Source organism: Arachis hypogaea, chromosome 2, assembly GCF_003086295.3.
Source record: "Arachis hypogaea cultivar Tifrunner chromosome 2, arahy.Tifrunner.gnm2.J5K5, whole genome shotgun sequence".
In the NCBI taxonomy this organism is placed as follows: domain Eukaryota; kingdom Viridiplantae; phylum Streptophyta; class Magnoliopsida; order Fabales; family Fabaceae; genus Arachis; species Arachis hypogaea.
In genome coordinates this window covers 4,088,039-4,110,607 of record NC_092037.1, presented here as the reverse complement: position 1 = coordinate 4,110,607, position 22,569 = coordinate 4,088,039, and the positions used below count along the sequence as shown (strand labels likewise).

General features: G+C 31.9%; 1 protein-coding gene across 2 annotated transcripts; it reads right to left on the bottom strand.

Moving 5' to 3' along the window:
* Positions 1–5,212: 5,212 nt before the first annotated feature.
* On the bottom strand, positions 5,213–12,645 carry LOC112720693 (putative disease resistance protein RGA1). Of its 2 annotated transcripts, XM_072213484.1 has the most exons (5): positions 12,487–12,645; positions 12,265–12,361; positions 6,804–8,897; positions 6,477–6,534; positions 5,213–5,487 (listed from the first exon to the last, which is right to left on the bottom strand). In XM_072213484.1, exons 3-4 carry the CDS (start codon positions 8,874–8,876, stop codon positions 6,526–6,528), a joined length of 2,082 nt encoding a protein of 693 aa, XP_072069585.1. In that variant the 5' UTR covers positions 8,877–8,897; positions 12,265–12,361; positions 12,487–12,645; the 3' UTR covers positions 5,213–5,487; positions 6,477–6,525. The 2 variants fall into 2 exon arrangements, with proteins under 2 accessions (XP_072069585.1, XP_072069584.1); XM_072213483.1 differs by having other exon boundaries at positions 6,477–8,897.
* Between the last annotated feature and the right edge of the window lie 9,924 nt (positions 12,646–22,569).

The following is a 22,569-nucleotide window of genomic DNA, read 5'->3' as shown; positions in this document are numbered from 1 at the left end:
TCATGGAAATCAATATTTAGATACTTATTTACCTTATTCATGATCATGCATTGAAAATGCATATCTTTAAGGCATTATAGAATAAAAATAGTGGAAGATAATTACAAGAAAAGCGATTCAAATGAAACACTTGTATTTGTACAAAAGAGCCATGAAAACTGGGGAATAATCATGAATAAAGTACTGCATTATAAAAAAGAGAGAGACACACTAATTAACAACACAAAGCTCTGTGGAACGTAACTCCCATGGCATCATCCTCAAGGAGAGGCAGATAAAGATCAGTAGATGGTGACAACCACAGCCTCGTCGCCATGCTCGAACAATTCTACATTCTACATATAAACCACTAAATCTTGTTCCAGTACAAAGTACTGGAAGTCTAGAACTTTAGTATTCAAAATTTAATTCTTTTTATATATTAATAATTATCAAAGGTTATACATATATCTTCCTACAAGAAGATCAGTCATTCACGTAGATATTACAAGTTTGATATCGATTCTTAAATTATTGGTAACGAAGATTAAACAGCAAAATAATCATTGTGATCTATAAGTCAACTATCATTTGTCAAAACAAACTCACACCAAGTATTTGGCACAATGACACTGATAGTGCACTAGCTAGCATCTACAGATTGAGCTTCTTCTGTTACTTGTAATAAGACCCAAAAGATAAAGGGTTAATGTTACCACCTAAGGTGGGATAACTACTCCACGACATAACTGTATATATGGCATAAATCAGAAACAGGGAATTGTACTCAAAATAGGGAATTGTACCCAAAAATAAATAAATAAATAAATAAATACACACCTTCGAATTGTGCTAAGTCCCCTGCTTCCCAGTACAATTGAGTCCAGTTTCAGATCTTCAATAGAATCCAAAAGTTTCTCTCTTGCATTACCTCAATCAAATTGGGTCCTCTTCGACCCTCTGAGGCTCAAATAGTCACAGTAGCTGTTCTTATTGAACACTAAATCAATTTAGCTATTCTTCAACACATGTAGACATATATCTTATTAATAGCCGAAAAAGAAACTTTGGTAAGAAATAAATAATTGTAAAACTGTTTACTAAGCACTGAAGAATGTAAGATCATAAAACTTAGTTCAAATTTGATACATTCAATATAAGCACCTTATTATCATATATAGACCAGTTAGTAATGAGTTCTGAAAGATGCCTCTTAGCAAGCCAAAAAGTACACCTTCTCCTGTACAAATGCATTGCAATTAATTAATTAATCTGCATTCATTGCATCACCACTTACTACTAATCTAATCTATTCTAAGCTGCTCATTACTCATAATTAATATACTAACCTTGTTCATGTTGAGAACAATAAGAAGCTGATTTTTGTTTTCCACTCCCTCACACCTGTGAATGGGTGAGGTTAAGTCATGGTGGTTTGTTTGATCCCTCTTTAGTGTGTTTATGACCTAAATCACCAGTCATAACAAGAACAGGATGGAACAAGAACATGCATGCAAATTCCAGATAAAAAATCTCAGCAATTCAGATATATAGTTCATAAACGAATTTATTTTATATCACAATCATGGAAATTGTTATGTTTCAGATTTCACAAATTATAGGAATATACAAAATTCATACCTTAGAATTTAGAAACTCAGTTCTCTGCAGCAGCAACAGGGAAGGGACAAGGCTAGGGCTAGGGATAATGAAATCAGTTCAGTCATTAGATCAAACACCTATTTCAAAAAGTAGTTCAGTCATTAGATCAAACACCTCGTCTGCACAAACACAACATTGAGCACATATATCTATCTAATTATCCATTGAGACTAATTAACAAACAGGCCTGAAAAACAGCACATTACTGCATATGAAAATCATGTAAATATTTTAAAGCTAATACCTTCCAAGAAGAACCTCTAAATTTACAGCACCTAGAGCAAGCTGAAACAAAGAACACAGTTTATTAACATCAACTGATATTTGCCAGAGTAATCAGATTTATGAGATGGTTTACGATATTGATAGGGCACAAAATTATTGCTGTTAATCTCATTCTAATCAGTCACAGAGTAATTTCAATCTATGTACTTAGCATATTGCATTTCATGAACTGGTATTTATAGTTCCTTCAAATGTAAAATTCAAACAACAAATCTTCCAATTCCTTTTTCCAATTTAAGACTATGGTAATCTCTCCATCTTACCTCAGAAGCAGAACTGCAGAAGGCACAATACATTATCTTCAATGCAAAACTTTTAGCCATAACAATTAATGGAGCTACTTTCAAAACCAAATTCGAACCTTGAAGAAGATTCAAGAACAAAAATCTAAACCATAAAACAAAAGTGGAACAGATCGAGTTTTAGATGCAACAATAACGTATGAACATTTGAATTCAACAAAAAATATAGCTTAATAGCAATTCCAGAATCTAAAATAGATAAAGAGGTACATGTAGGTTTCAGATCTGGTGACACGATGACTCGACGAGGCTGTGAACGGCGAGGATGGATGGCGCGAGACAGAGAGAGACATAAGCTGAGAGGCGGCAGAGGAAGCTCGTGCAATGCGAGCAGCAGAGGAGGGAGCTTATGCGAGCGAGCGGCGGCGGAGGGAGCTCGTGCAAGCGAGCAGTGACAGAAGGAGCTCGTGCGACGCGTGTGGCGACAAAGCAGAAACGACGGAGAAGTCACACTTGCCCTATTTTCAACTCGAATCAAAGAGAGAGGAGAAGAGCAAGCTTAAAGGAAGGATAGGAGAAGATGAACGGTGATTTGTGTTGAATGAAGTTTCATCATGGTGTGTTCATAAGGGTTTAACTTATTTTAAATTAGCGAGGGATTTATTAGATGTTACAGAGGGATTTTGTTATTGATGATAGTTTCAAATTTCATTTTCAATTTTATCAACAGTGTTATTGAGGGATGTTAAAATCTGTCGGTAAATTTTGTGAATTTTTTTTTATTTTTTACCGACGAAAAATCTGTCGAAAATCTGTCGATATTTTCGACAGTAAAATTTTGTCGGAAAAATCCGTCTGTAATCTGCTGTTTTCTAGTAGTGATAATTAGATTTAAGACAGTTGTACTCAATAATTTTTTTGTTTCTCTATCAAATAGCACAAAAATTATTGTTGTGCTTTTATCTAAATACTTTAATTTAATTTTGAATGCGTAATAATTATTGAGTTAATAGTTTATAATTTGATAGAATTTTTTATGATAAGTATAATTTGATGAAATTTTTTATAATTTGAATTTATAATAATTTTTTATGTTGTAGCACAAAAATTTTATTTTACGTATTTTTTGTGGGATTTTTTTTACACTTATTTGTTCTTCTTCTACTGTATACAATTTTTCAATTATGTCTATAATAGCAAGAATAAATTTTTTTAAAATATTTATTATATATATATATATATATATATATATATATATTTTGAATAAGTTATTTTTAATAAGAATATTTTAAATAGTATAAAATAAAAATACATAATATTAATTTTTTTAAAATTTATTCTATCAAACAATGTCTTAAATGATACAAACTCAAAATAATATTAAAAAATAATTAAAAATTATTTTTTAATTTAAATAGCATATTAAAAAAATATAATTATAAGAATCTTAACTTATTTATTTATTTATCTATCTATTTATCTGGTTTTGAAATTGAAATATAGGAATAGAAGTAAGATGCTTGGGAAGTTTATAATTCTAAAATGTTATACCGTTTTATTTGTAGATGAGGTTGACAGATTCAACAAGTCTCAGCACATAGATGTCTGTGAAAGGTTGAGAATTTTGAAAAGAAGAAGTGATGGTGGAGTGAACATAAAAAATTGGGATAGTTTGAGAATTTTATTAAAAAATTAATAAAAAATTAAAATTTAAATATTTTTATTATATAAAATCTATCTTTTATGATATAACGTTAATTTCTTTAATTTATAAGTATTTTTGTTAATATTTATAAATTTTGTGGATATTTTTAGTAATTTTTTTTGACAGATCAGATCATTTATTTTGGCCAAGTGAGTAAACTGTTACAGTGTGAGATGAAGGTGAATTGATGGAGAGGAGAGTAATGAAGTTCGGTGAGTCTTCTAAATCCGTCAACTCATATATATATATAACAATGCTAGGAACTAAGAGGGTATCAGTAAAAAATCAGCTAAATATTTTTGGGTGAATTTAAAATTTTTATGTGGATGATGCTTATACTAAGTATTAAGATATTTCTTCTACTAAATATTAGAATGTTTCTTTTTCATACTAAATGGATGTTCTTTTATATATTTTATAAATTTTTTTATATACTAAAAATCGGGATTGTTAGAAGCAAAGTTCTGTGATTCCCGCCCCTATTTCTCCAACGTATCATTCAGAATTTTAATTTGGAGTGAGAAGCAATTAATATCAAATATTATAAATTAAAAACAAATAAAATTAATTAAATATAATTATAAATTAATTAAGTTGTTTACTTCTTGGCTTATTACCTCTTTGTTTCATATACTTTTCCATATATATATATATATATATATATATATATATATATATATCCTAAACTTTTATTGAATTAATATTTTATATATTTTTAATATATATTATATTTTATACAAATAATTTATTTAGTAACTTGTATTTTCCGCACATGAAAAATGGGACTTATAACTTCTAAGGACCAAAGACTTTACATATGATATGACTTTTTTATAATTCAATGCATTTGTAAAAAAGAATGATCCGTACAATGCAGTAATGTACTATAACTTTGGCAGTCTCGGCAGGTGGAGGCACACTCTGCACATTAATTTAGCATTCAAAGCATTATATATATTCCATCCAAAATTGAATAATTCAAGACCTAATTAACAAATATATTAATATTAATTAATAGGGTTTCAATAATCCTTTTATTTTATTTTAATTATTTTTTGCCATATTTTATATGTTACTATTTTTCAAGCTACTAAAACGTTAATTAATAAATTTTATTAAGCTTAGATTAGATGTTTTTGTGGTCATATATATTTTGTGGTTTTGTTGTTTGTCCTTCATTGAAGAAATCCAAAAACTCCTATTAAGTTTTAGTGAATCAAAAGAAAAGTAATTACAAGAACTAAAGCAAAATAACATGTATTTTATAGAAGTCATTTATTTAACCATTTTATAATTGTAACAAGGATGAATGAAATAAAATGCATGCTTGGATGTAAAATTTGTTTGCACAATCAAATGTGATTAAAAATTTTAACTGTAACACCGAAGAAATTAAAGCATTTATAAAGTAGTTGTAGCTAAAGACATGATTTGAGTAGCCAATTACAAAGCAATTATTAGAACACAACCATTATATTACATAAAGATAATGCTATTATTATCATTTCTTTTCTTCATTCATGTCTTTTATTCAATCATCATCTTCATCATCATCATAAATTCTTCATCATCATCATCATCATCATCATTATCATCATCATCATCTTCATCAATCTGCAATAAAGGCCAATAGATTAGTGCTTATGAAAATAACTTGAGCTTTAATTCAACCATGCATATATATACTAAATTTCCATTTTCTGTCAATTGACAATAAAGAAGTATTTCACGGTCCAAAAATAAAGATTCATGCATCAACTCCTATAATCACAATAATAATAAAATTTTGTGCTCATTTTAAATAATGTATAGCCAATATTTAAAGAAAAAGTATAGGTAGATAATAAAAATACTAAACAATGTGAACAATTGATATATTGAATGTTCATTTCACTAGGTATGCGGATGGTTATTCTAATATTAAAATTTAGGTGAGTAATTTAGAGGTGTAGTGTGTTTTGATTTGATTGGTGGTTGTTCATGTTATTTAAAAAGTTATTAGTTACTTAGTATAACTCATATTCAAATGGTTAAGAGTTATTCATTCTTTGAATTTCACATAATAATTAGCTTATTGTGGTTTTCATCAATACAATAATTCATAATACGTAGTAATTGAAAGAGTTACCATTAGTGGTAATATTAAGATTCATAACTAAAATTCAAGACATGTGCTGCAGGCATAATAATGTTAAACAATTTTAATATCTAAATATCATTATTTTCTTAAAATGATTAAAATGAAACATGTCTATGGTGTGACTCAGTTGAAATAAATTATAAATTTATAACCTATATTATATTGCATTTTCAAAATTTGAAAGTATTCCATATTATAAGGGCTAATTAGTTCACTCTGCCATACCTTTTATATATAAATTATACACAATTATTTAGAAAGAAACTTAGATTGTCAATTTAAAAAGTTTTAGAATTTATTATAGGAAAAGTAAGATATAACTCTAACTGTTTAATTAAACATCCAACAAGTAATTATTCATGCATAAAGTGAAATAATAATAATAATAATAATAATAATAATAATAATAATAAACCAGTATAGTTAGATTTGTAATATTATGAGATAAATTATTTGAACTAACCTTGCAATATGGGATATGAGCAATTTTGGACCAATCTGGACCTGTCTCTTTATTGTACCTTGCATGTAATGCGGGACAATCATATACTACTAAATACTGAAGATTATGAGTTTGATCCATGTTAGGAAGAGATGACAAATTTTTACAATGATAGACATAAAGTTCTTCAAGAGAGGTCATCGGCATTCTTGTGGGCAATAATTTTATCCCTGTTATGCTTATACTCAAATATTGCAATTTAGTAGCTCTTTCAAGCCATTTTGGTAAAGCATTCAACTTTTTTGATCCAATGATTAAGAACAATTGAAGGTTTAAATTATTTACTACCATTTGTTGTTTTCCTTCTTCCTCTTCATCTTCAAAATTCATCAGCTCTTCACACCAAAGAAAGCCCAGCTTCTTTAAAGTAGTCAAGCGACCAACAGCACTTGGTACGGACACTAACTTTGGACATTGAAGATATAAGAATTTGAGTTGTTGGAAGCACCCTATGTTCATTGAGGACATACTTGTAATTTTGATTCCCATCAAAAACAAATATTGAAGATAGATGAGATTTTTCATGTTTTTGGGAAACTCATCAAGGTACAAACTCTGCAAATTTTGCATCTTACAAATGGAATCAGTTTGCTTTTTCAAACTAGGACAATTTTCAAGATAGAGATATCTCAAGTGCTTCTTCATTTTGACAAAGCAATCATTAGGGAACGAACTCAACTCCATATCTTTTTTTAGTTGCAACACCCTCATATAGTTGAACTTGTTAGAGGTCCATTCTATGGATGCTTCTTGTTGTCCCTCTTGCACAATGGTTCTTGTCTTACTTGACTCTTTCATTGTTAATTGTGCAACATCATGTACAAGATCATGCATTTTGAGTCTTTTAAATGTCATTAAATTTTGAAAATCAAAGAGGCGAAAATGATCATCTCCATCGTCAATTTGAAGTAAAGATGTTGAAACAAGCTTTTTAATATATAACTCCCCAATATCTTCTGCGTCTTCTTCTTCGCGTGTAGGTTGGAGGAGTCCATGAGCCATCCAGAACATAATCAACTCAATAACATGAAAGTCGTAATCCTTTGGAAAACAAGAGCAGTATGAAAAACATTGCTTTACTTGTGGTGGCAAGTGATTGTAACTCAATTTGAGTGATGGCAAAATATCAGTTTCTTCTTGATTGAGATTCCACACTTCACTATCCCTTATTTTTCTCCATTCATTTTCATCATGGGATTTTGATCTAAGCAAGCAACCCAAAGTTGTTATAGCTAAGGGCACCCTTTTGCATTTTTTAACAATTTGCTCTCCAATTTGCTTTAGCCTTGGGTACTTCTCTTCTTCCTTCTCTACTTGGAATGCACATTTTACAAAGAGCCGCCAACATTCATTCTCAGGAAGTCCTTCTAATTTCATTACAAGATTACTCCCCACAATTTCAACAACTTTTTGGCTACGAGTGGTCACTATGATTATGCTGCCTTTGCCACCACCTGCTTCTAACAGGTGATTTCTCAATTCATCCCATTTGTTGTGGTTTTCATTCCAAACATCGTCTAAGACGAGTAAGAATCTCTTACCATGTAAATTTTGATTGAGAAGAGATATCATATATTCCAAACTAGAATTTGCATCCACCACATTCTCTCTCTTTGAGGCCGCATGAATGATTTTTTGTATTAGCTTCTTCACATCAAAATCGTCAGAAACACAAACCCACATTAATGTATCGAAATTCGCCTTCACTTGGGTATCATTGTAAACCATTTGTACAAGTGTAGTCTTTCCCAAACCTCCAATCCCAACAATGGAGATCACATCAATACTATTAGCTTCTGATTTTTGTGTCATCAATGATTTCATAATCTCCTCTTTCTCTTCAAGTCTACCACACAAACGAAAAGGCAATGAAGAAGCAGTTTCTCGCCATGCTAAATTATGCTCCAGAACTGGAGTGTTGACATGTTGTTCAATTATACCCAACTTTCTCCCTTGTCTTATTTTTTCATCCATCTTCTGTTTCATATCTTTGATTTTGTGGGCCATCTTGATGCGAAATGCGAGTGAATTACTTGTATATGAGAAGAATCGGTGGACCTTGGTGCTAATGCTTCCATACATTTTGACCACTTCATTACGTTTTGCTTCATACTCTATTTCGTCTAGTATGTCACCAGCATCATCAAATGCTTCTCTGAGTTGCTTCAACCAGTCATCTATACTGTGATTTTTTGCTTGCTTGTTCTCAGCATCTATGAGATATGCATTGATGGTTCTCAAAGAACTTTCAAACTTTTTTATATCATCTTTAAGACCACATGCCAGAATAATCTCTTGGAAAGATTTTGTTGCTAAATTGGCCAAGAGTGTTGATGCCACACTAGAAACAACTTCAGCCATTGAAGAATCAATGAGTGGAACCTTATGGCGATAAAAAGTGATGTTAGACGACAAGAATATATATAGTAAATGGCAAACTTTAAATGCAATGACAAATATGAAAATTTGCTTCCAAAAAAATAAAATATTTTAACGTGTGTCATTGGATTAAAATATTGTTTATATATTGTTTAAAAATATTGTTAATTATCTGTATTTTTCCATATATTAATTATCATACGTGTCGTTTGTTGTAAGATTATTTATCAGTTAACATATGGTCATTTTTTAGCCATTTAAAACAATACCACAAGATAACTCACTATATCTATGTATATAAAACAAACTATCAAATTTCCAAATTATCAAAGCCCGAGGCTTGCTTAGACATTATGGTTGAATAGCAGTGTATAAGTAACGAATTCATCCAAAAGATATCATCCCAAGCATAGTCCGAACCTTTTTGTTTTAACTTTTTTTTTATCTAAACAAAATATTTAGATATTTCAATAAGTTTTTAAAATAGTTTTCGAAATTGGTGTTGTCACCAAAATCGTTTTAAAGATTCGAAATGCAATAATTAAGTCCTTAAGATTGGTAAGAGTGCACTATATTAATTTCTAACCCGTTTTTTATTAATGGCACATTGACGTGAAATATTAATGATACGTATCATATGATAATATGGCAATATGTGATAATATGATAACGGGTTAGTTCATGACACATGGTATCCTAACGTGGACGGTAATGTTACGTGTCACAATATTATTTGTCCAGTTATTAGCTTATGTCACGGGTTATAATACTATTCGTTCACGTGTCATTCGTTATGTCATCATTACAGATACATTAAATTGGTCTTTGACTTTGCACCAAATGACTTATTTTAGTCTCTAAAATTAAATGTCATCAAATTAATCTTTTCACGAGTTTTTTCTCATTTTTTTGTAAATTTAAAATTCTCAATATCTTTTGATGCACTGACTTCAATTATATTTTCACATATTTTTTAAATACAAATGCTTTTATAAAATATTTTTAATATTTTAGTTTTAATTATCCAAAATTTTTTTATAATAATTTAATACTCGTAAATTTTATAATATATAAGAATGTTATTTTAGTAAAAGAATTATATGATTGATTAACACACATTTTTTATTTTTGTCTAAAAATATGCATGTTTTTCATAAGAAATTAAGAATTAAAATACACATTTTTTTATTTTTTCAGTTCTTATGAAATACACAATTTTTGGACTAAAATAAAAATATATTTTATAATCAATTAATCAATATAGCTCTTTTATTAATAACATAATTTTATATTATAAAATTTATCGATATTAAATTATTATAAAAAAATGTATGATTAACACTAAATTTTGAAATTTATAAAAAAAATATTTTAGAATTTAATATTTTAGTCAATAGTTAGCAATTAATGTTTAAAAGTGTGGGCTAAAGTATATATTGTTGTATTACTAAACTAAAGAAGGTTGATAGCTAAAAGTGATAACTAAAAATAATAAATTCTTATGGCTCTCTAACATTTATCTTCTATAAAGACACTTGTATTTAAACAATTTGTGAAAAATAAGAATTAAAATTAGTGCATTTAAACATATTAAGAATTTTGAACTTATAAAAAAATAAGAAAAAATAATGAAGAGACTAATTTAGTATACAATATTCAATTTTAGTGATTAAAATGAATCATTTAGTACAAAGTGAGAGACTAATTTAATACATCTGCAATGATGATATAACAGATATCAATAGATAAATAATATTATTACACATGACATAACTATCTAAGTCATCATACTATATGTCATTAACCGACTTATCGTTATGCTACGTATCATTAATCGATCTGTCATCATACTGTTATATATAATCAAACCATAAAATAATGTAACTAAAATTTTATATCATCAAGTTATGTCAATACATTGTTAACAAAATGATATCAGAAACTAAAGTGGTGCTGTTTTGTCAATCTTAAATACATAACTGGTGTAACTAAGGTTTCAAAGACAATTTAAGTGCATAATATCATTCTCAAGTCTACTTTAAAAGTTTACTCGTACTTAGCATAATTTTCAGCTTTCTCTTGTGCCATTGTCTTAAAATATAAAGACAAAGTTTTAATTCAAAATACTTTTTAAGTGTAAAAAAAAAACATGAAAATCCCTTTTCAAAAGCAGTCTCATAGCATAACTGAACTTATATGATTGCTTGCAATAATTTAACTTTCGACCAAAGGGCAAAGATATTAAAGCAAATCTCTCGGTCCAAATTTCATCAACAAATTCAAATGTTAATAAACTTGGAAGCAATTAAAATGATAATAATTTATCTCCCAAACTTTAGTTTGTGTAATTTATCCTATTTAAAATGTGCAATCTAGTATTCTGATGAACTTGTCAAATAGTACAAGAAAGAGATTTTATTAATATTTTGTCCAAAATTAGTCTTTATTTTGTCAATATATAAAATATTAAAAATATTTTTGTACATTAAAATCAGTTATTAAAATTAATTATTATGTATTTATATATAAATATATATATAATTTAATTTATTTTTAATATATATTTTATATTTCAATGTATATTCCATCTTAGTTTCAAATTTTAATGTATATCTAACATAATTAATAAAATATTTATGAAAAGGGACAGTTTAAAACAAAAGTTTTGAAAGACAAACCAATAATCGAATCAGCAAAATTAAAAATTTAAAAATCCAATCAAACTTAAATTACGTTAAATTAAATATAATAAAATATAATAAAATATATAATTTTTATATTTTATTATTTTAAAATAGTTAATCGCTAAAACTCATATTGATTTGACCTATTAATCGATTGTTTGACTGCTTTTTTTTTATTTTTTATTAGTTTATTATTGATTAATTTTTATCCTCACCAATTGATTCCATACTACAAGAGACACATTGAGTAGCAACGATTTTTTTATGAATTTGCAACGATTTTAAACTGCCGCAAAACAACATACCGACGCTTTCAAAAACTTCGCGGATTAACCAGACCAATTTCGATTCTAAACAATGATTTGAAAAACACAAAAATTAGCATTTTTTTTGAACTTCTTAACAACTTAAGCGGTTAAATTGCCCCTTTGAAGATTTATTACGATATTGTGTTTTTTTTTTCTTCATGCTTTAGTCTACCATTATTGATATTAATTTATTTTTTAGTACTTAATTTTCATTACTTTTAAAACAATTAAATAAACGGTGGAAATTGAAACATAACAAAAGAAGCACGAGAAGATGAGATCTAAATCCTTACACTTGAACTAAGACCGAAAATTAGAAACTAAAATTGAAAACTCAAATCTAAATTCTTATTTTAAAAACTAATCAATACATCATACCTCCTGATACGTTGCTAAAGTGTGATTAAATAAAGCCAAAGAACATCAAAAAACAGCTCATCATATATTTTGCATGGAAGAAATTCCCACCAAAGAACTGTTAAAAAATAAAAACTTTATTAGAAACTTGTTGCATTTGGGAACTACATATTGAGTTTAGTAATAAACTTAAAAAAATTATAATAAATAAATATAAATTAAAAAAGAAATAAGAAAACAAACCCTTCAAGTAGTGAAAATTTTGATTATTGCTTGCTTGGACACTCTTGTACTAAGTGCAAGAAAATTTAATTAGTGAATATTATTGAAGAAGTGAGCAAAGGAGAGATAAGAACAGAGAGATCATGAGAGGTGAGTTATATGTATGAAGCTATAGACATTGAAGATAAGGTGTGTAATGGGGTCACATTCACATACTTAATTGACTTACTATTCCTAATCATGCCTTCATCCACTGATCCTCCTTCAAAAAACAAAGGCATTAAAGAAGGACCACCTACTTCAGGGTAGACAATTAATGCTCTCATTCTAAATTATCAGTCGGAGAAATTACTGATATTTTTTTAGTCTAAAAATAGCTTGAAAACAAACGTAGTAATCCATGCTATCCACATGATAAAATTAAAATTATAATTTTAAATTATTTTATTAAAATTAATTTAAATTATAATAATTTGATTAATAAAAAAATAGTATGTCATGTATTCTTTATTTTTTTCTTAATCTAATGTTAAATGAATAAACTCTAATGTAGTTATTAATCGTTTTTATTAATCTACTCTAGTGACGAGCTCATAATGGCGCGACGGGTGGGCGGCGATGGCGAGCACATGACGGCGCGACGGATTTGTTCTCTATGTCGTTGAGTAACTGCTAGGTTTGTTCACTTATTTGGGTTTATGGTTGTTTGTAGGTTTGGTTGTAACATGTAGCAGTTAGACTCTAATATAATGAGATTCATGATCCTGATCAGGAGAAGAGGAGAATTGTTAGGTAAATTTATAAAACTAGGTGAAGTAGTTAAATGGGTGAGTTAAGGAATTCTTTGCTATGATTTTGGTTAGAACTAGGTTAAATGAGTTGTGCCTGTGTTTGTGTTTATAATATCTATTTAGTTTAATTTTTATTTTTATCATATGTTACAGTTAATTTTAAAATATTTATTTAATACATCATATATATACTTTAAGAGTATTTTTTAAAAAGATATATACGTAAAAATAGATATAATATGATTACAGATATAACCTAAACAAATATATTAAATAAAAAGTTAAACCAATATACTTACTAATGCATTTGTTAAGTTTTACAAATTGGAGAATAAATATGTATTCGATTGCTTGATGATCACGTAGATAATTGAGTAATTGGGTTACAAATTGATCTCAAAGTGTGTACCTTATTTTTTCCTCATTTCTAAATAAAAGCGGAAAATAAGAGAAATAAATAGTAATATATCATGAAAAAGATAAAAATTTTGCATATAAATAGATAATTGTTACAAAATAAAATCTCATTGTAAAATATTAAAATTTCACATACTGTAAATTCTGAAGATCAACTACAATGTAATGGCCACTTCTTCCTGTTTTTTATTATGATATAAGTTCTCTTTTTTCAAGTCAAGAGTCCAATAATATCTACTTGAAAAAAAAAAAGAATTAAAAGTATTAAATTAAAGACAAATAAATAAATAATATAATAAATTACTTATAAATCAAACATTTGCATAAATTAAAGGTTAAAATTCATGTTATCGATAAAATGATGCTATTATATAGTTTCTTGGCAAAAATTAAAATAAAAATAATTTTGTGTAGGTTAATACAAATTAACTACGTACCAAATAAGTTAGACTGTTCATTTGTTTGTTTCAATATATCAGTATGAGTAAGAAAATTAAAATGATTGTCAGAAATTTTACGATCATCAAGCGTATTTACTATACTATACGTGACTCCTTCTTAAAAGTTGTTCTACACACGTGTGCAGTTGGAAGATAAGTTCCGCTTGATTCCTCAATCACAAAATTTGAAAAGACATAAAACCCTCCCCTCGATCAGTTCATTCTCAAACATCTTTGCCAAATAACTCTTCATTAACAATGAATTTTATCACACTGTAAAACAAATTAAATATAAAAGCTATTAGCACTTATAAAGCTATTAAAAATATTTATAAACTGGACCTAGCATCACTTGAAAGAATCATGAAAAATATTTAACTAATCATATCATCCATTAGAACCATTTCTATGTAATCCGTCTTGCTCTTGTCAAATTTGGATGGGACTTTTCATAACTTTATAATTCTTGCCTTTATTTTTCAAACTTTTTTATCACATAATCTACCATAAATAATACTATTGATAAAATCATTGTAAGGTCCCACATCGGTTGGGGAGGGGAACGAAGCATGCCTTATAAGGGTGTGGATACCCCTTCCTAGCATGACACGTTTTGACGAATGAGTGTGGGGGCTTCGGCTAGCATCCCTATTGTCAAAGACAAAACCGTGAGGTCTTGTGTGCCAAAGCGGACAATATCGTGCTGGCGGGTGGTTTGGGCTGTTACAATCATAGCTAGTAGCAATTAGGTATGAAAAATAACAAAAAAAAAACTATGTCTGAATTATGAATCCTCTAAATGATAAATATTTGTAAAACATCACTATTACTCGGTATATATGTACACTAATTGTACACGGTAATAATTAGACAATATTTCTAATAGAGATATTTGTTATAATTAAGTAAAAATTATGTCATTATCTTTTATTAACCTTTATGATTAATTCAATGGAAATATTTGCTCAATACATATATATTATCTAAATAGTTAAAGGAGAGAAAAAAGATATAATACTAAATAAATAAATAATTGTCAAATAATATAGAGTAAAAATTTCATATTCTATAAAGAATGATATAATCTCCAATGTATTCATTATATAAAATAAGTAAGCTAAATTTATTATCAAAATTTAAACCCAACTAAGAATATTATTGGACGTGTAAAATTTTTAATAAATATTATTGTTGATTTGTTCGTACCCAATTATTAATTATTTTATTATTTGTTTATAATAATTTTACATAGTTGATTAAAATAATTGTCATATCAAAAATAATATTTATTATTTGTGTAACGACCCAATTCTCAGTAAGCCATGATCATACCAGAAATCAAGTGTCACCAACTTGTTCACATGAAACCTTTACTATGTATTATTAAGCCTGTAATCGGGTTAGTGTACTATCGAGTTTTGGATAAACTTTTATAAGAAAACTTGCAAGGACAACTAATTAAACATACACAAGCATAAGCATACAGGTACTGTCGTACACACACACACACACACATATATATATATATATATATATATATATATATATATATATATATATATATCCTGAGTTAGCATACAACCCTTCAGAAATACTACTATGTACAACCCAACACTCCGGGCCCTGGTCCATATAGAAAACCCCTAAACTGGCACCCGAACTAGCCTAGTCCACTATGTACACCCTACTCTCTCAGTGAGTCTGACCAAAAGTGAGAGATTAACACAAAGGCTAGGCTAACACAAAAAAAAACTATCAAAAGGCACCACCGCAGTTCCCAGGACTCAGCTGTCATCGTTAGAGGAGATCACAACCACATCAAAACACTCCTCAGGATCCTCGTCCTCGTCATCGGAAATCTCTATAATCTCGGGAGGGGCACTGGCACTCGTGCTACTGGTCTGACCAGCACTCGCCGGTCCACTAATAGAGGCGGTGAGCGGCTCCTCAGAAGATGACTCGGATGAAGATACTGAGATCTGCTCCACAGGGATGTCTTTCTCCGGTACAGGCTCTGGAAAATGCTCCTCCATGGGCTCAGGCTCAGGGTCCGCCTGATCCGCAGGCTAATCGGGATGCTGGTGAGGCACCGGCCCATCATGAAACGGGTGAAATGGAGCATCCGGGTGGAGCCACTGCAGTGGAAACTCATAGGGCATGTCGGGGTTAAACTGTGGAGTGTCAATCGAGTGATGGAAAGGATGATCACGCAGAATGTACATACGAGTCCTAATCTCCATAGCTACTACATAAAACCTATGCTGTACAATATCTTCGTATATATAGAGAGGGTCCATCTCGTAAAATATAACTCTGGTCTCCATCTGAAGGGGAGGAAGAGAAGGGGTAAGAACTGGGGGGTTCTTAGTAGGGTCGAGGGTGGTTAGTTTAGTCAGGATTACCACAGTTCAAGTAATTCACAACGAAATATCTACTCACCACAATTCAGAATAACATTAAAGAATGTATAAACACGAGAAGACAATCACAAACAATTTCACAATGTCAAGTAAAATGCAAATGCGCAACAAGAATGATGCATGTCTATTCCTAACGCAGGCCATGAGCTCATGTGTCGGTTGCCTACCCGCTCCCGACATTACCCAGGCACGAGTCCCAGATATGATTTTCCAGATGCATCAATGTGCTTATAAGTCGTACAGCTAGGCTGCATACAGTGTGACTTTTCAAATCAATAAGCATACATCTGGAAAACAGTTCTCAGTGTGTGGGCGTCCCCACTTTACATTTGGCACTAAGGCCCAAACAATGTGTTGAGTTAAGAAATTAACTAATTAATTAGTGATGACAAATATTATTTTTGGGTAAAATAAATAATTAGTGTTAAGTGTCAATAATTATATATTGCTAATTATTTATTATATGTTGCAGGCCAAAACTTAGTTCAGCAGCCCAAATTGGTATGAAAATAATATAGCAAGGCTGGTGAGTAAATAAATAAACAAAGCCCATGAGGAAACAAGGCTGAAAAATCAAAACGGGCAAAAAAGAAGTGATCCGATCCAAGCCCGTGTCCATCAATTCAAGTTGATCCAAGCTTCTCATACAAGATTGAAGTCCTCATTCCCTCTCACTTGCTTTTACCAAAGCAACGTTCCTCTCCTCTCTAATCAATTTAAATCATGGCATCAGAAAAGTAAGAAAGAGAAAGAGAAAAAAAGGTTCCTCCCTAAGCTAGTAACCAAAGAAGCAAGAGAGAGAAAGTTGAAGCTTGAAGCACAGAAGCTAAAACAGAAACTCCAAGCTAAATCAAGCGTAAGAAAGGTAATCCATCTCATCTTGCATGCATCAGATCTTCATCCTTTCTTTCCAACTCTCTGCTCTATCCGAAAATGGCATTCAAGGGAAAAGTTGATCTATGTTCTTCACTGCTACAAATCCACGGTCACAAGAGATTCTTGGGGACCAAGTTGCATCTCTATGGTTCAGATTTGGTTGGCCATTGAAAGACAATTTCGGTTACTCCTTCATGGCTTTCGGTCAAGTTGGAAAAGTCAGAAGCAAAGGGTCTACTTTGATGTTTGAGAAGAAAAAGTGAGCCTGTGGGTTGGTGAAGCTCAAGGCTCAAGGTGTTGACCTTGGAAGAAGAACCAAGGAACATGCAAGGAGATAAAAAGAAGCTTGCTGTTCATTCAGAGGCAAGGAGAGAAAATCAGAGTTTGAGAGTTGTGTTCTGTGAAGTATTCCCTGTGAAGTTCCTCTACTTGGATAATGTTTTCTATCAAAGAAACATTCGGCCAATAGTGAAGAACTAAATCAGTGGTTTGCAAAGCTGGTTTTTCATATAGCTAAGAGGCTGTTGATGAAGTCAATCTCCTTCATGTTTTACTGATTGTAATGTACTTTTCTAAGTTTATCTTTCTGTAATTTCTTGTGAGAAAAGGCATTGTGAGAAAGCTCAAGAAAAAGCCATGAGTGAAAAAAAAAAAAGCTGAGTGAAACACTTGAGAGGAAAGCCTAGAGTTATTTTCAGATTTCTTTAGGTTGGTTGAGTGTCTTGTATCTTGTACCTGTATGGTATCCCTTTCTTAGTTGGGTTAGCACTAAGAGGTATAGTTAGGTATTAGCATAGCCAACGTCAAGTTAGGTTAGAACTTGAGTGTGAAAGGATTGGGTCAATCCTGTGTTATTGGTGTATGTAATACTGTTAACTATAGTGAAATTCTTCCATAGTTGTGGAGGAGACTGGATGTAGGTTGCATAGCACAAGGCAACCAAACCAGGATACATGCTGGTGTTAGCTTTTCTCTTCTCTGTTGTGTTCTGTTTTATGATATTCATGAGACAAAAATAAATTGTCACATAATTTTCCCTACTGAGTTCAAACAGAATCAAAACTGCAAATTTGTTTTATAAGGGTAATAACAACAACTTAAAAAGGAAGGCATAGATTCAACCCCCCCTTCTCTAAGCCTACCACAACCTTCACAATGTCACTAAATTTTATTTAATTATAAATAGTTCAAACTAATAAAATAAGTTATATTTAAATTAAACTTCAATAATCATAAAATTTTATTTAATTATCTTTGTTAAAAAAATAGATTTCTTAAAAACAAAATCTCAATATAATATGATAACTTATAAATAACTAATTACTTAATTTTCAAAAAAAATCCGAGATGTTATATCCTACCCACCTTACAAAAATTTTCGTCCTCGAAAATTGCTATAAACGAAAATTTTCATCCTAAAAGGAAATTTTGCCCTCAACATTTCCTTTACCTGTAAGCAGGTGCGAGTAAATGGTTCTTATCTTATTTTCTAGTCCTCAGGTATGTTGTGTGTCATCATCTTGTCTCCACTTACGTATAGCAGTTAAAGAAATACAAGAATGTGATGCACCAGAAACATAAAGTGCAGTTAAGGAGCGAGTCTTAACACGATACTGACCTTGGGTCAGGGAGTCCGAGTACGAGCATCTTCAGTCATCATTGTAAATACTCTTCTTGGCTGCTGAGATTTAGCTGAATCTTGAGCAATCTTCTTCTCACAATTCCTCGCTATATGTCCAGGCATACCACAAAAATAACAAACGCTCGAACCCAATCGACATGGATTCCTACCATGGTTCTTCCCACACTGATTACAAACAAGGTTTGTTAGTGCTGGCTGTGGTCGATTTCCAGTATCCCGTTCTTGCTTATCGATATTGTCACGAGCAGGAAGATTACTAACTTGCTGATTCCCATAAGAAAGTGTCCTATTCATTTTAAAGTTCCTTCCTTGAGGGGCTATATACCGATTAAAATTTTTCAGAGGTAATTCTTGACGACTCATCTTTGCTGCCGCCACCTTCTTGGTACAGTCTCCCACCAACTAACTCCTATTGACAAGCTCTGCAAAATTTCGTATTTGCAGTGGTACCAACGAGTGCATTAGTTCTTCGCAGAGTCCTCCTTCGTACTTCAAACACTTCCATTCCTCAAAATCATCTGGGTTTCCCTGACAGATCTTAGAGAATCGGCACAAATCCTCAAATTTCTGAGTATATTCTGCTACTGACATATTCCCCTACGTCAACTGCATCAGTTCCATTTCTTTAGCATCACGAACAGTTCTAGGGAAGTACTTTTTGTAAAATTTCTCCTTAAAAGTATCCCAGTCAATCTCTTCCACCACCTGCCTTAACAAGCGTTGCACTCCATGCCTCCAGTGTTCAGCTTCTCCCTCCAGCATATAGGTTGCAAATTCCACGTACTGTCTTTCTGGTACATGTTGCGCTCGCAATGACTTCTCAATACCACGGAACCAATTGTCAGCTTCAGTTGCAACAAGCGTCCCCTTAACCTTGGGCGGATTTACCTTCAGAAACGTTGCCAGTGTCATAGGGTTATCGTGGTTTCCAGAACCTTCATTATCATTACTGTCTCCACCACGCTCACCATTGCATCCTCCGTTACGATCTCCGTTCCTCTCCCCTAAACGGTCCATCGCTCGCGTAGTAGCAGTTGCCGTTTCACGCACAGCCTCAGCCATGGTGTTCATTGCAGCTATAAAAGCATCTGCACCCCTCGTCGGTTCCTCTGCATGGTTTGCACCACACCTACCACGTCTTCGTCCCCGTGCAGCCATCAAGATTCTGTGCACACCCAACATGTAATATTAAGGTGATCAGTCTTAATATTTCAGGCAAAGTGTGAATAGTCTCTAAAATGGAAACACAGTGACAATCATGCAATTCATATCACAACGATATCCTATGTGCATGAGACACAACTCAGAGAATGCAATGAAGCATGATTCAGTCCATATCCCCAGGCTTTAATAGGAACGAACTGCTCTGATACCAAGTTGTAACAACCCAATTCCCAGTAAGTCATGATCATACCAGAAATCAAGTGTCACCAACTTGTTCACATGAAACCTTTACTATGTATTATTAAACCTGTAATCGGGTTAGCGTACTATCGAGTTTTGGATAAACTTTTATAAGAAAACTTGCAAGGACAACTAATTAAACATACACAAGCATAAGCATACAGGTACTGTCGTACATATATATATATATATATATATATATATATATATATATATATATATATATATATATCCTGAGTTAGCATACAACCCTTCAGAAATACTACTATGTACAACCCAACACTCCGAGCCCTGGTCCATATAGAAAACCCCTAGACTGGCACCCGAACTAGCCTAGTCCACTATGTACACCTTACTCTCTCAGTGAGTCTGACCAAAAGTGAGAGATTAACACAAAGGTTAAGCTAACACAAAAAAAAACTATCAAAAGGCACCACCGCAGCTCCCAGGACTCAGCTGTCATCGTTAGAGGAGATCACAACCACATCAGAACACTCCTCAGGATCCTCGTCCTCGTCATCGGAAATCTCTATAATCTCGGGAGGGGCACTGGCACTCGTGCTACTAGTCTGACCAACACTCGCCGGTCCACTAATAGAGGCGGTGAGCGACTCCTCAGAAGATGACTTGGATGAAGATACTGTGATCTGCTCCACGGGGATGTCTTTCTCCGGTACAGGCTCTGGAAAATGCTCCTCCATGGGCTCAGGCTCAGGGTCCGCCTGATCCGCAGGCTAATCGGGATGCTGGTGAGGCACCGGCCCATCATGAAACGGGTGAAATGGAGCATCCGGGTGGAGCCACTGCAGTAGGAACTCATAGGGCATGTCGGGGTTAAACTGTGGAGTGTCAATCGGGTGATGGAAATGATGATCACGCAGAATGTACATACGAGTCCTAATCTCCGTAGCTACTACATAAAACCTATGCTGTACAATATCTTCGTATATATAGGGAGGGTCCATCTCGTAAAATATAATTCCGGTCTCCATCTGAAGGGGAGGAAGAGAAGGGGTAAGAACTGGGGGGTTCTTAGTAGGGTCGAGGGTGGTTAGTTTAGTCAGGATTACCACAGTTCAAGTAATTCACAACGAAATATCTAGTCACCACTGAATTAAGGAATGTATAAACACGAGAAGACAATCACAAACAATTTCACAATGTCAAGTAAAATACAAATGCGCAACAAGAATGATGCATGTCTATTCCTAACGCAGGCCATGAGCTCATGTGTCGGTTGCCTACCCGCTCCCGACATTACCCAGGCACGAGTCCCAGATATAGTTTTCCAGATGCATTAGTGTGCTTATAAGTCGTACAGCTAGGCCGCATACAGTGTGACTTTTCAAATCAATAAGCGTATATCTGGAAAACAGTTCTCAGTGTGTGGGCGTCCCCACTTTACATTTGGCACTAAGGCCCAAACAATGTCACATCTGCTCTCCTACGGCAGTAATTTTTGAATAAAAACTCAAAATAGCATTTTCCTTTCAAAACTTAGTTTATAATAATAAACATAACCTCAGTCTTTTTATAAAAATATAATGACATCCTTTAAAATAAAATTTCCAAACTAATATCTTGTCCTTCAACGAGACCGAAAACCTGTTTTATTTTTATCAAAATATTAACTTAAACATTTATCCATTCTCGAGCTGACTAAACACAACTTCATCAAAATATCAATATATCAAGAAAATTCAATATGAAATGCAATCAAATTTCAGTAACACTCAATCCAAACATCAATTTACTTTCAAATATCATTTAGTCGGTGAAAATTTATCAAAACCCTACCTTCGTACGTAATCAAAACACTCGAAACTCTAGAGAAACTTTCTGACCATACTGCTGAAGAGAAAAACGTCCGGAATTCTCTGTGCCTCCTAAAACTTCAATTGGCCAAGCTCAAGGGGTAGGAGAGCTACGTCACCGTCGATTTTCACCGGAAAAAAGTAACGCCAACACATAGAGGAGAAAGGTACGAACACTTTTACCGGATTAGATTTTTTATTGGAGTTACAAATCATAAGAAATCAAACTCAAAAGAGGTAAGGTTCCATGGTTTCTGATTCCTCTCACTCACGGCTTACTCTCTCTTTTTCTTTCAAAGT

Excerpts from the sequence above, each read along its gene's own strand:
- LOC112720693 (XM_072213483.1), bottom strand. The coding sequence starts at position 8,876 with ATGGCTGAAGTTGTTTCTAGTGTGGCATCAACACTCTTGGCCAATTTA. Across the intron at positions 5,488-6,476 it reads CTCATATCCCATATTGCAAG|ATTGATGAAGATGATGATGA; the intron begins GTTAGTTCAAAT and ends CCTTTATTGCAG.